This window comes from Cotesia typhae, unplaced genomic scaffold, assembly GCF_013202065.1.
Source record: "Cotesia typhae breed Kobodo isofemale line unplaced genomic scaffold, CoteBio_Ctyphae contig_4, whole genome shotgun sequence".
NCBI classification, from domain to species: Eukaryota; Metazoa; Arthropoda; class Insecta; order Hymenoptera; family Braconidae; genus Cotesia; species Cotesia typhae.
In genome coordinates, this window is record NW_027423748.1 from 2,741,105 (window position 1) to 2,753,333 (window position 12,229).

Here is a 12,229-nt window from a genome sequence, read left to right on the forward strand (position 1 = left end):
TATTGAAAACAGAGGTGGTAATACCCGGTATTGAACCAACAAAAACCTTCAGAGAATCAGTTTGGAGTCATTAAATACGGTGGAACTGACGAGCCACCGGGTCTCAATTCTCCTGAAATACCTTTTACACACACACACACACACACACACACACACACACACACACACACACACACACACACACACACACACAGAAGCGTAAATCCGACCGCGCGACCTCCACGTGGTACGCTTTGGATAACGCTAATGCCGGCGGTAATTGTTTTCTTAAACTTTTCAAGAGAAAAAATTTTTTAGTTATTTTAAGAAATGTAATGCTACTTTAATATTTTGTAAAATAAGATATAACTAAAATGTTTTATTGCGGTAGGCTTAGGCCTAGGTAGGCACATGGTTGTCAACGTAGTCGGGATCCCAGGACGATAGGGGTATCATAAAATTAATAAGGAAAAGAGAAATGTGTAGCAGGCAGACTATTTGAGAATAGTTTTTGAAAAGACAGTCTTGCTTTGAGATCGAGATTGAACGGACGTCCTGGTGATCGCGAATTCGTTATTTCCTAAGTCTTGGTCTATCGCAAGATATTATTAATATTATTGCGTTCTGAATTAACTTAACCTTGTACGAGTTTATCTACTCATTCGTAATAATTGATCTTTTTGTAATTATGAATATTAATTAATTGTAATAATAAAAATGAGTGAATCACAAAATACCGAATCCTCAACAATAACTCCTGCCTCCCTGACATATATATATATATATATATATATATATATATATATATTCATATATACAGGGTGTCTCAGAAGTCGTGAGCCACCGGACAGGGTGTGGTAGAAAATTGGATTCTGAATAGAAAAGTCCTTTACCATTTTTCGATCAGACCCATAGAAAAATTACTACAAATTTATGAAAATAGACCAATGAGGAGCGCGGTTTAGCGGCAGAACGGTAGGCGCAAGAGCGAGCGAGTGGAAGCGCGACAGGCAATGAGTGCGCGCTCGCTTGCACACGTGTGATATCATTGCTCAGTTATAGCGGGATGCCCGCATGCAATAATAATGATCAATGATACTCTTGTAAATAAAAAAAAATTAATATTAGAAAAATCATCCCATAGACAGCCCCATAAAATAAAAAATGTGCGATTTTTTGATAATTAAAACTCAAATTTTCGGTGTCACCGAAAAATGAAAAAAAAAAAAAAGCCAACAGTCATATTCAATGATACCCCTGTAATTAAAAAAAAAAAAAAGAAAAGTTATAAAAGTACCCCATACACTCTGAGATACAGCCCCATAAAGCCAAAAATTTGCGATTATTTAATGATGAAATTCAAATGATCAGTGTGCACTTGAAGTTAAAAAAAAAGCAATAAAAATAATCAGTGACACTACTGTAGACCAAAAAAATTGAAAAAAATAAAAAACTACCCCATAGACAGGGAGATACAGCCCCGTAAAGCCGAAAATTCGCGATTATTTAATAATGAAATTCAAATGATCAGAGTGCACTTGAAGTGAAAAAAAAAAAGCAATAAAAATAATCAGTGACACTACAGTAGGTGAAGAAAATTTTTAAAAATAAAAAACTACCCCATAGACAGGGAGATACAGTCCCATAAAGCCAAAAATTGTGCGATATTTGGGTTACTAGGCACCTTAAAAAAATTCTCACCAAATATGAACTCTTAATTTTAATAGGAAGATCCTTCGCGTCGCAGTTTTTCATTTTTTTCTCAGTCCAATAGAAAAAAATTCATTCCTCATCATTAATTGGTCGTACAGAAAAAATTTTTTTAAGAATTTTGTAGGAAATTTAATGCTCTACAAAAAAGGTATCTTATGTTTTTTCCGTAAACCTCACCATTTCACTATTATTGGAGATTTAAGATTGATTATTTTAAGTCAAATGTCACTTTTGTTTATGAATTTTATAACTCGACAAGAAATGGCTATTATTGAATGGACAATAGAAATTTTTGTAGCAAATTAACTGCTCTATAAAAATGGTATCTTATGTTTTGGCGATTAAATTAATCGTTCAAAAGATATTCATCATCAAACTTTCATGTATATCGATTTTAAGAGTTTTTGATTAAATAATCGAAAAATTTCAATTTAATCTATCAGTTTTGAGAAAATTTCATTTTTTGTCTTTAATGTAAGTATTATTTGAATTTTGTTTTCAAAATTTTTATTCAATAATTCCAAACTTTTTATTTTTCATCATTAAAAATCACGATCATGTTGTTTTTTTATAACGTCTTCAAAACGTCTTAAAAAATTTTTCCACTACAGCTGTATATTGTCCTTGGGAAAATTTCTTCTGTAGAGAATTTTTGTTTTGTATTCTATTTACTCTGTTTCCCTTGTGAACTAGCGCCACCCACATTTTTCTTTATAGTTATATTGTTTTTATTTGTTTACATTTTCTACAGCATTTCTAGTGTTTCCACAAGTTATGATCTTGTATATGTGATAAAACGATTAAATATTTACAAAGTTTGCGGTCACTACATAAATTTATATATTTATCGAAAATATGGATAAGGAAATTCATTTGATCGGAAAACCCATGCAAAAAATTTCAGAACGTAAGTTGCCAACAGTGAAAGAGGTTATGAGTGTTTTTTTATCAGCTCAAAGTGTTAAAATGTTCTATCAAACAAAGTGCTAAAAATGCAACTGATCAAGTTATTGAATTACGGAAAAACAACCAGATTCCGACTAGTGGATCAACTAATGTAATACAAAAATTCTTCGCTATAATAACCGATGGTTGAAATTGCAAAAATCTTTTGTGCGAAAAAATCATCAGCCCAAAACAAAAATGTAATAATATTTCAGAATGAAATCAAAGCATTATTTGATATTGTAGATCATAAATCAATAAAACTGCTTGATAATGATATTCGTGAACTATATTCAAATCAAAAAAGTGATACCCGGAAAGAAATTCTTTCAAATAACCCAAATAAATTAAACAGTACTATGAATACGATGGAAATAGATGAAAGTAGTGAGTATTTACAACATTTAATTATTATAAATTTTAATCAGAATTGAAAATAAATTAAATTGATTATAAATTATGAATAATAAAGTATATTATTGTTTTTCTAATTAATTATATCATCAATGTCAATATGTTCGTAGATGATAAATAAAAAACTCTTTGTGTTCCTTATTTGATGTCAAAATGAATGAGTTCCATATTTTTGCTTCCATTAATTAAATAACAACGCTTATTTTAGATTTGAATAAACCCTCAACCAGCCATGAGATTGTTCGAAGTGAGGAATCAGAGTCATCTTCAACCCTTACATTAAGTCAAGCTACAAATTTCGGTTCAGATTTAGAGTATGTGCCTCAAATACCGACAACACGAGCAAAAATAAATATTCTAACTCCAGAGCTTATCTCAGCACTCGACAGAGCTAATGTTAGTAGTAGAAATGCGATGTTCATTATTGCTCCAGTTCTATCAAGTGTTGGTGTTAATGTAGAAGATACAACTCTTAGTTATCGAACAATTCAACGAACTCGCATGCTCTTACGAAAAGACATTGCTATAGGACTAAAAGATAACTTCAAAGCTCATGATAAATATGTCGTGCATTGGGATGGGAAAATACTGAATGACATTTCTGAATCGAAATTTGTGGATCGATTACCGATTATTTTGACTGCTTTTGGTACTGAGCAGTTACTTGGAGTTCCAAAAATGAATAGTGGATCCGCAGAAAATCAAACAGCAACCATCTTGTCAACGTTAAATCAATGGGGTATTATTAGTTACATCAAGGCGATGTGTTTTGACACGACTGCGGTTAATACGGGTAACTAATCAATGATAAAATATTTAAAAGAAAATTTTATTTTCATCGTTCTAGTTGAATTGTTTTCATACATTAATTAAATTTTCGACACGTAATTATCTATTTTTACTATACAGGAATCCATCATGGTACATGTAAAGAAATTGAAAAGGCCTTAGGAAAAGAATTAATTTGGTTACCATGTCGCCATCATATTTATGAGATAATTTTAAGGAGTGCATTCGAAGTCTATTGGCCAGTATCATCCGGACCAAATGTTCCAATATTTGGCAGATTCAAAAAATTTTGGGACACATTCGATAAAACGAAGTATAAATCTGGTGTTGAAGATAGTATTGTTGCTAATATTATTACGAATGAAAAAAATAATCTATCTTCATTTATTAAGCGATACTTACAGGTATTATTTAAATACAATTTTAAGTGTAGAGGATAATTTTTGATTTTTACGAATAATTGATTACTTTTGGTAGTTATCGCAACCCCGAGATGACTATAAAGAAATATTGGAATTGTCATTAATTTTTCTGGGAGAAATGCCACGAGAGCAAGTTTTCTTCAAGCGTCCTGGTGCAGTTCATCATGCAAGATGGATGGCAAAGGCAATTTATTGCCTAAAAATGTTTATTTTTAGAGATTAATTTGACCTTTCTAAGAAAGAATTGGATGGTCTTCGACAATTTTGTATTTTCATAGTTATGGTGTATGTAAAAGCTTGGTTTTCATCAACTTCTGCGACTTCTGCTGCTAATCACGACTTAGAGTTTATGAAAAATTTAATTGAGTACAGTAAAATTAATTCTTTAATTTCCTTGGCTACATGTGAAAAAATGACTTCACATTTATGGTACTTAAGTGATGAACTTGCTATTTTATAACTTTTTGATGATACCGTTCCATTAAACATAAAGAAGAATATTGTCGAAGCTGTTAAGACTCGCGAAGGTACAGATTCTAAAGCAAGAAGATTTATTATTGATAGAAAAAATTTACATTTAATTCTGCAAAAAAATATAAGTGACTTTGTTTCTAAGAAGTCATTAAAACTTTTTGAGATCTTTGATCTGCCGTATGATTTTCTTGACAAAAATATTGATTTATGGTCTACTGATGAGAGTTATAATGAAAATAAAGAATTTTTCGCACAATTGAAAGTTGTTAATGATGTGGCAGAGCGAGGTGTCGCATTAGTAAGTGAATATAACCAATGCTTAACGAAAGACGAAGAGCAATTTCAATTTTTATTGCAAGTTGTGAAAGAGCATCGAAAAAACTACCCTACTTGCAACAAAAAATTGTTTGAAAATAAATAGCTCAGTTGAAAATTGAAATAAAAAACTTTCTTATAACTAATTGGACATTTTTTCTCTAAAACTGAAATCATAATATATTTATAATGAAAACTTTGCTTTTTTATTGATAAATGATTAACTAAGCGATAAATAATGTACAATTTATTTTTTTAAATGTAGATAAAAATACTTACACATAAAAAAAGCTTGAAAAACATTTTGAAGTTTCTCAGTTGATGAAAAAAATTTTTTCGTGTAAATTTTCTCAAAACTGATAGATTAAATTGAAATTTTTCGATTATTTAATCAAAAACTCTTAAAATCGACATACATGAAAGTTTGATGATGAATATCTTTTGAACGATTAATTTAATCGCCAAAACATAAGATACCATTTTTATAGAGCAGTTAATTTGCTACAAAAATTTCTATTGCCCATTCAATAATAGCCATTTCTTGTCGAGTTATAAAATTCATAAACAAAAGTGACATTTGACTTAAAATAATCAATCTTAAATCTCCAATAATAGTGAAATGGTGAGGTTTACGGAAAAAACATAAGATACCTTTTTTGTAGAGCATTAAATTTCCTACAAAATTCTTAAAAAAATTTTTTCTGTACGACCAATTAATGATGAGGAATGAATTTTTTTCTATTGGACTGAGAAAAAAATGAAAAACTGCGACGCGGAGGATCTTCCTATTAAAATTAAGAGTTCATATTTGTTGAGAATTTTTTTAAGGTGCCTAGTAACCCATTTTTCCGTATTAATTGTAAAAAAAAAAAATAGTTGATTTTTTTGACCCACCTAATATATATATATATATATATATATATATATATATATATATATATATATATATATATATATATATATATATATATATATATATATATTGAGACACTACAAATTGTCCAGTTCTTATCAGCCTTCAATTAGCCGCCCAAAAACCTTCGTTACCGACACTGGGTTAATTTTAATTGATTTTTCCTGACGGTAGGAGTCCCGGGAAATAGTGGGGATGAACGCCCACGACGCGTCCAGTCCAAAAATTATAGAGGAGATTTCGATCCAACCCCCAACTAGCTACACGCTCCAAATCATCCTATCAATCTATTACATTCATACATCCTATTTTATAATTCTATTGTATTAATACTAAGTTTATATTGTTTAATCATATCATTTATTCATTATTGTTGATAAAATAGATGATAATAAAGTTATAATTTATCGTCACCGAATACACGTGTGTAATTGGTAAAATTAAGTTGTGTGTGAATAAGTTAATAAGTTGTTCATCGTACATCAATCATATTCACCTTGAGGCCTTTGAAGGACGTAAACCTTCAGAGATTTATTGTTCAAGGATTGCTGTGACAATCATCCCAAATATTCTAATCATCGCTGCGTATTGTAAGTAAAGAAAAAATTATTACTGGCAACACGTGAGACTTCGTATCTTCCTAATCAATTTCTACACTCTATATTTACTAAAAACACGATTTACGGTGTTTGTACGGAAGCGGATTTCCGAGAACTGGTGGTCCAAAATTAATATTTAGACGTTCAACCGATTAAAATTCTTATCCGCGAGGTTTTAGTGGGTTGATAAATAAATTTATTGTGTGTGTGTGTGTGTGTGTGTGTGTGTGTAAACCTCTTATAACTTTTGAACGGTTTAACCGATTTTATCACGGTTGGTGCCATTCGAAAGGACATCACTAAATTAGATTTCCTAAAAACTTGAACCGATTCGGAACCATAGACTTTGGGAAATTTAGAGAAATCTAAAAAAAAATTTTTTTCAGAAGTGGTTTTTTTGGAATAACTTTTAAACGACTTTACCGATCGATTCCAAAAACTATTCAGCTCTCAACCTTAGAAAACCTCGTCGATTGCCGCCAATCTGTTTAAAATCGGTTTATTCGTTCAAGAGATATCGTGAACGAAAAAAAAACAAAAAAAGTGTTTTTTCACATAACTTCGATATTTCTTTTCGAATCTTTTTTGGTGAAATAGAATAATTTTCAGAGCTTAAAAAACTGCGTCGATCGCTACCAAGAACTTAGAAATCAGTTGATTGGTTCGAGAGATATCCTCGACGAAATATTTGGATACAAGGATTTTTTCAACATTACTCTGACATTTTTTGGAATAACTTTCAAACAGCACGACCGATCGATTTCAAAAACTAATCAACTTTTAATATCAATAAATCACGTCGATCGCCGTCGGTCCGGTCAAAATCGGTTCATTCATTCGTGAGTTATCGTTGACGAAAGAAAACCAAAAAACGTGTTTTTCCAGAATTACTCTGAAATTCTTGGTTCGATCAAACTGAACTTACAGATTCTTTATAGAGCTCAAAAAATTGCGCCGAAAGCTACCAACTGCGTAAAAATCAATTCATTTATTCAAAAGTTACTGAAGTTTGAAAATTTGAAAAATTGTGTTTTATCGAAGTGTTATCAGACTTTTGAGCTCGAAGAACATAGAAAAGTTGTTCGTCTAAGCTTATTGAGCTTAAAATGACACATAAATTGTATTTTTGAGCTCGGAGAGCTCAAAAACATCATTAGTGCAGTTTTAAGCAATTGATATAAAATTAGCGGGAAGTTGCACGGATGGCCTTCAGGGTCTACCGTTCTTCTAATTTTTTTTTAATGTGGTTTTTCTAGAATTACTTTTGAATGGCTTTACCATGTCGAATGAAAACCGAAAAATGTGGTTTTCCAGAATTCTATATATTTAAATTTGAAGATTCTTTGTTAGGCTTCAATAACTGCAGCGAATACCGCTGACTGCGTGAAAATTGGTCCATTCAGACTTTCGAGCTTAGGGGCTGAAAATGACACGAAAATTATATTTTGGAGCTCGAAGAGTTCAAGAACGTAATACGTGCAATTTTGAACGCTTAAGTTTGAAATTAGCGGGAAGTTGCAGGTATAGCCTTAAGGGTTAACCGTTTTCCTAATTTTTAATCCTGAAATAATGTCTTAACTTGATTATTTATTTAGAATATAAATGGACTTAACTTGCATACGATATTTCTGATTCTATTAAATACTTTTTAATTCTGAAGTAATGTCTTTATTTGATTATCTTTCTTGAATAGAATATGATTTTAATAGTATTCAAATTTTCAATTCTGTAGAATACTTTCCAATCCTAAAACAATGTTTAAATTTAATAATTTATTAAGAACATCGTAAAATTAAACGAGAGTTCATACTTTTCATTCTGTAAAATACTGTCAAATTTTGAAATATCGTCTCAATTTAATTTTTTTTATAAGATATAAAATGATTCGATTATGCTTGAAATTTTTTAATTCTGTCAAACTCTCATGAATTTCGGAATAACATCTAAATTTAATTATTTTCTGGTGATTGTGTAATGATTTAAATAGACATTAAAATTGCTAATTTTGTTAATTGTAGACTGAAAAAATGTTTAAATTCAATTATTTTTTTGAATTATGAGAGAATCCAACTGCACAAAAAGGGAAGCCCGTGTACGTTTTATCTCCACGGAGAAACCCAATAAATTCTTATATATTTTAAGCCAAGTTTTACGAATATTGTATTCAATTTGTAAACAAACGATGCAAACAATGTCAATAACAATTTAATTGTTTAAATGGTGCTAACTCGAGAACCGTAAGTTTGACGGGAATTTATACTTTGAAAAAAAAGTGTAAAGTTGAAAAACTAATAAAAAATGTTCTTATCGATTTTTTAATGAAATGAATATTATTGGAAATATTGCGAAAAACGAAAAGTAGCGGTTCGATCTCTCTGTCGCGCGTTGGCATCCTTTGGAAAAAAATTAGAAGCACGGTGTCCAGATAAAATTAAAAGATATACGCGATGTTTACCTTAAATACACACATTCTAGAGTATCGAAAAGTCCATTACAGTTTAATCCACCCCATGGACACGAAGAAACAGCCCCATAGTTGATTATTTTCAGCTAATTTAACATTATTTTTAAAATTTAAAAATTTATTTCTCGGTGTTCACTGCTCTCTTAAATCGAAATAGTGACTTTCGACTATGAAATAGTGACTATTCACTATTAAGTCGTGAAAAGTATACCACTATTTGAATTAGTGATCTACTTTGCACTGCAAAAATAGTGAATAGTCACTATAGTCACTATTTCGATTGAAGAGAGTGGATATTAAGAAAGAAAACTCATACAGTAGACTCAATAGAAGATCTCGAAACCCATAATCAACCGATTTATCTGATGGACACCGAGTAACCGTCCCATAAGCAGTGATTTATGGCTAATTTCACTGAAATTTGACATTTAAGAAATTCATTTATCGGTGTCCATGAAACGTTCGAATGTGTGTTGTGAAAAAACATTTTTAACTTCCCGCAAAGAAAAATTGAAAATTTTTTTAATTCGGGAAGTTATTGGTTGTACCCGTTTTGCGAAAATCGAGTTTTCATCAGATCTCGACGTTTTAAGGTCACAGAAAACTTCACAAACTATTCCCGCGATGGTGTCTGTGCGGCTGTATTTGTGTATGGATGTATCCGCTTTTAGATTTGAAAATCTACAAAAATAATATAAATTGTATTTTTTAGCTCGACGTCATAAGGGCAATTTTAAGCGCCTAGGTATCAAATCAGCAGGAAATTGAAAGAATGTCCTTCAGGGTCAACTGTTTTCCTCATTTTTGCCTTAATGCCTGAACAAATTAATGTCTTTATACATCTTCCTTGGTTCGAGATTTTTTCTTGTGTCAAGCTCAATTTTGTGTCACTAGAAATAATTCTTACATAAGTTATTGTGTAATGAGACGCTATGAAAAAATAATTTTATAGAAAATTTTACAAAAACTTATCTGCGAAGTTAACTGAAATTGTCAAATTAATAGGTAGACGAAGCGTGATTTTGACGTACAATTAATAACGTACGCTTCAAGCAAACTGTACAATTTTAGGAGTAAAGGTAGACGTATATCACCCTCTTGACATAACGAAACTTTGTAATACAAAATCTCAACAACAAAGAGCTTGTTGATTCCACCCCAACTAACGAGAAAATGACGGACTTTCTTTGTGATTCATGTTACGTGAATGAATTTAATTACCCGCTCTCGTGAAAAGTTACAATCATAATTGAAGTAAAAATTAGGGGTGTGCGAATATTCAAAGTTTCGAATTATTCGAAATGAATCGAATCGAATTATTCGATTTAAATATTCGAATTATTCGAACGATTCGAATAGTTCGATCAATTCAAATAATTCGAATAGTTCGAATAATCCGAACATTTTGGATATTTGACTAATTGACTGTTTTTAAAAATTTTTTTAACAATTTTTCTGGAGGAATGCGGTTCTCTCTTTAACACTCGAAGTCCTGCTTGGAATTTTTTCAAACTCTGTACTGCAATTACAGTTAGATAAATATAGTCTTGTGACGGATGTTTGTTGCAATAAAAGCTACATTGTTAGTTCTGAAAAAATTCATCCTTTAAACGATGAAAAAAATTTAACGCCAATTGACGGAACAGAGGACATCGACCTTCAAGATTTATATGTGAGAGATCAGAAGTTAAAATTGGGCAATGTCGCCGTAAAATTTGTTGATTCGGATGGTATTATTTTAATTTAAATTCTTTTCTAAATTTTTTCATCGTCAGAGAAAATGATTTTATGACGTTTAACCTATATTTATTGCACTTACGGTAGACGAACAGTTTTCAGACACATTTCAAGTTATTCCATCTAAATATTTAACAATTATGTATATACATAGACATATTATTATTTTTTTTTTCTATCTCAAATAAGTACCTCTCGAGTATCTTATAATATTAAAAAATTATGGTCTTTTTCGTTCGTTTATAACAACTGTAACGGGTTTGAACCGTCCCTTGGTCACCCCTTTATTTAGAATTTATAATTAAGGGCGGCACTGGAATTTTTATCACGGTTTCCAGAACCGGTCCAAGCAAGAGAGATATCACAGGGTCGAGAGAAATTATAAAATTTGACATAAATAAAAACAATTAAAATTGGCATCAATTATAAATTTATTTTGACAACCTGACAATAATTAAATCTTAATTTAATACTCACACACACACACTCATACTTATAAAAGTTACTTATTCCTGACGATATCCTCATATGGAGCGTCTATATCGCAGTTTCTATCATAGTTGCTTATTCCTGACAGTACCCTCATATGGAGCGTCTATACCGCAGTTTCTAACTAAGTCGCGCTGTCCCCAGGACCCTCACGCTCTAAGACTCTAGATATGACCCTGGATGGTCGCCTGGACCCCTGCCCAAGGTTCATACCGTCCTTAGCCCTTTCGCTGTCCACGGGGCCCTCACTACGGGACTAAGGAACCTGAAGTCGACTAGGACAGAGGAGGATACCATGACACTAGTCGGCAACCTGCTAATTCTAACTTCCTCGACAGCCCGTGAACGAGGAGTATATACTATAAATTATTTTCCACACACACACACACACACACAATTCTCAATAAAACAATTTATCTAATACGCACTTGACTCTAATTTACAATTACTTTAAAATCCAAAATACTCTTTACAACATAACTTCCTGGGAATCAAATTTCCCGGTCCCTAACTTGACTTCGATAAATAAGTTAATTAAATTCTGGTTGCTTAATTATTAATATCACAGTAGTGTTTATTCAACCAAAATTTTAGATTAATTAAAATGTACTCGAATTCAAACTGCCTGAATAATCGGCTTATGTCGATTTTGAATTCCAGTTAAGATTTGAGACTTAGTCTTCAACTTGGTAAAAATTTCTCAAGGCTAAATTTTATGTTGATTAATTTTGAAATCATCGTACTGGAATTTGACAAATTTATTTATCGAAGTTTATTGAACAAATTTTCTTTTGTCAATAATTTTCTATTGTAATTTTGTTTTATAAATTAATTTACTGCTTAACAATTTTAATATTCTAATTTTAATTTTCTACTTAATTTAATTACTAATTTTAATTCATTTTTACTTGTTGATTTTATTGGTCAATTTTAATCTAACTTGGACAATGTTCTAATTTTACTTCCCTTTAGTTTT

General features: G+C 31.0%; 1 protein-coding gene across 1 annotated transcript; it reads left to right on the forward strand.

Moving 5' to 3' along the window:
• The first annotated feature begins 3,005 nt into the window (after positions 1–3,005).
• LOC141527599 (uncharacterized) lies at positions 3,006–4,485 on the forward strand. The gene is made up of 4 exons (XM_074243166.1): positions 3,006–3,024; positions 3,260–3,844; positions 3,961–4,244; positions 4,318–4,485. The coding sequence occupies exons 1-4, from the start codon at positions 3,006–3,008 to the stop codon at positions 4,483–4,485; spliced, it is 1,056 nt and encodes a 351-aa protein (XP_074099267.1).
• Positions 4,486–12,229: the final 7,744 nt, after the last annotated feature.

What these genes read in the sequence shown, in the direction of transcription:
- LOC141527599 (XM_074243166.1), top strand. An exon ending in CACGACTGCGGTTAATACGG is followed by an intron (nt 3,845 to 3,960) that starts GTAACTAATCAA and finishes TTTACTATACAG; the next exon opens with GAATCCATCATGGTACATGT. An exon ending in TTATTAAGCGATACTTACAG is followed by an intron (nt 4,245 to 4,317) that starts GTATTATTTAAA and finishes TACTTTTGGTAG; the next exon opens with TTATCGCAACCCCGAGATGA.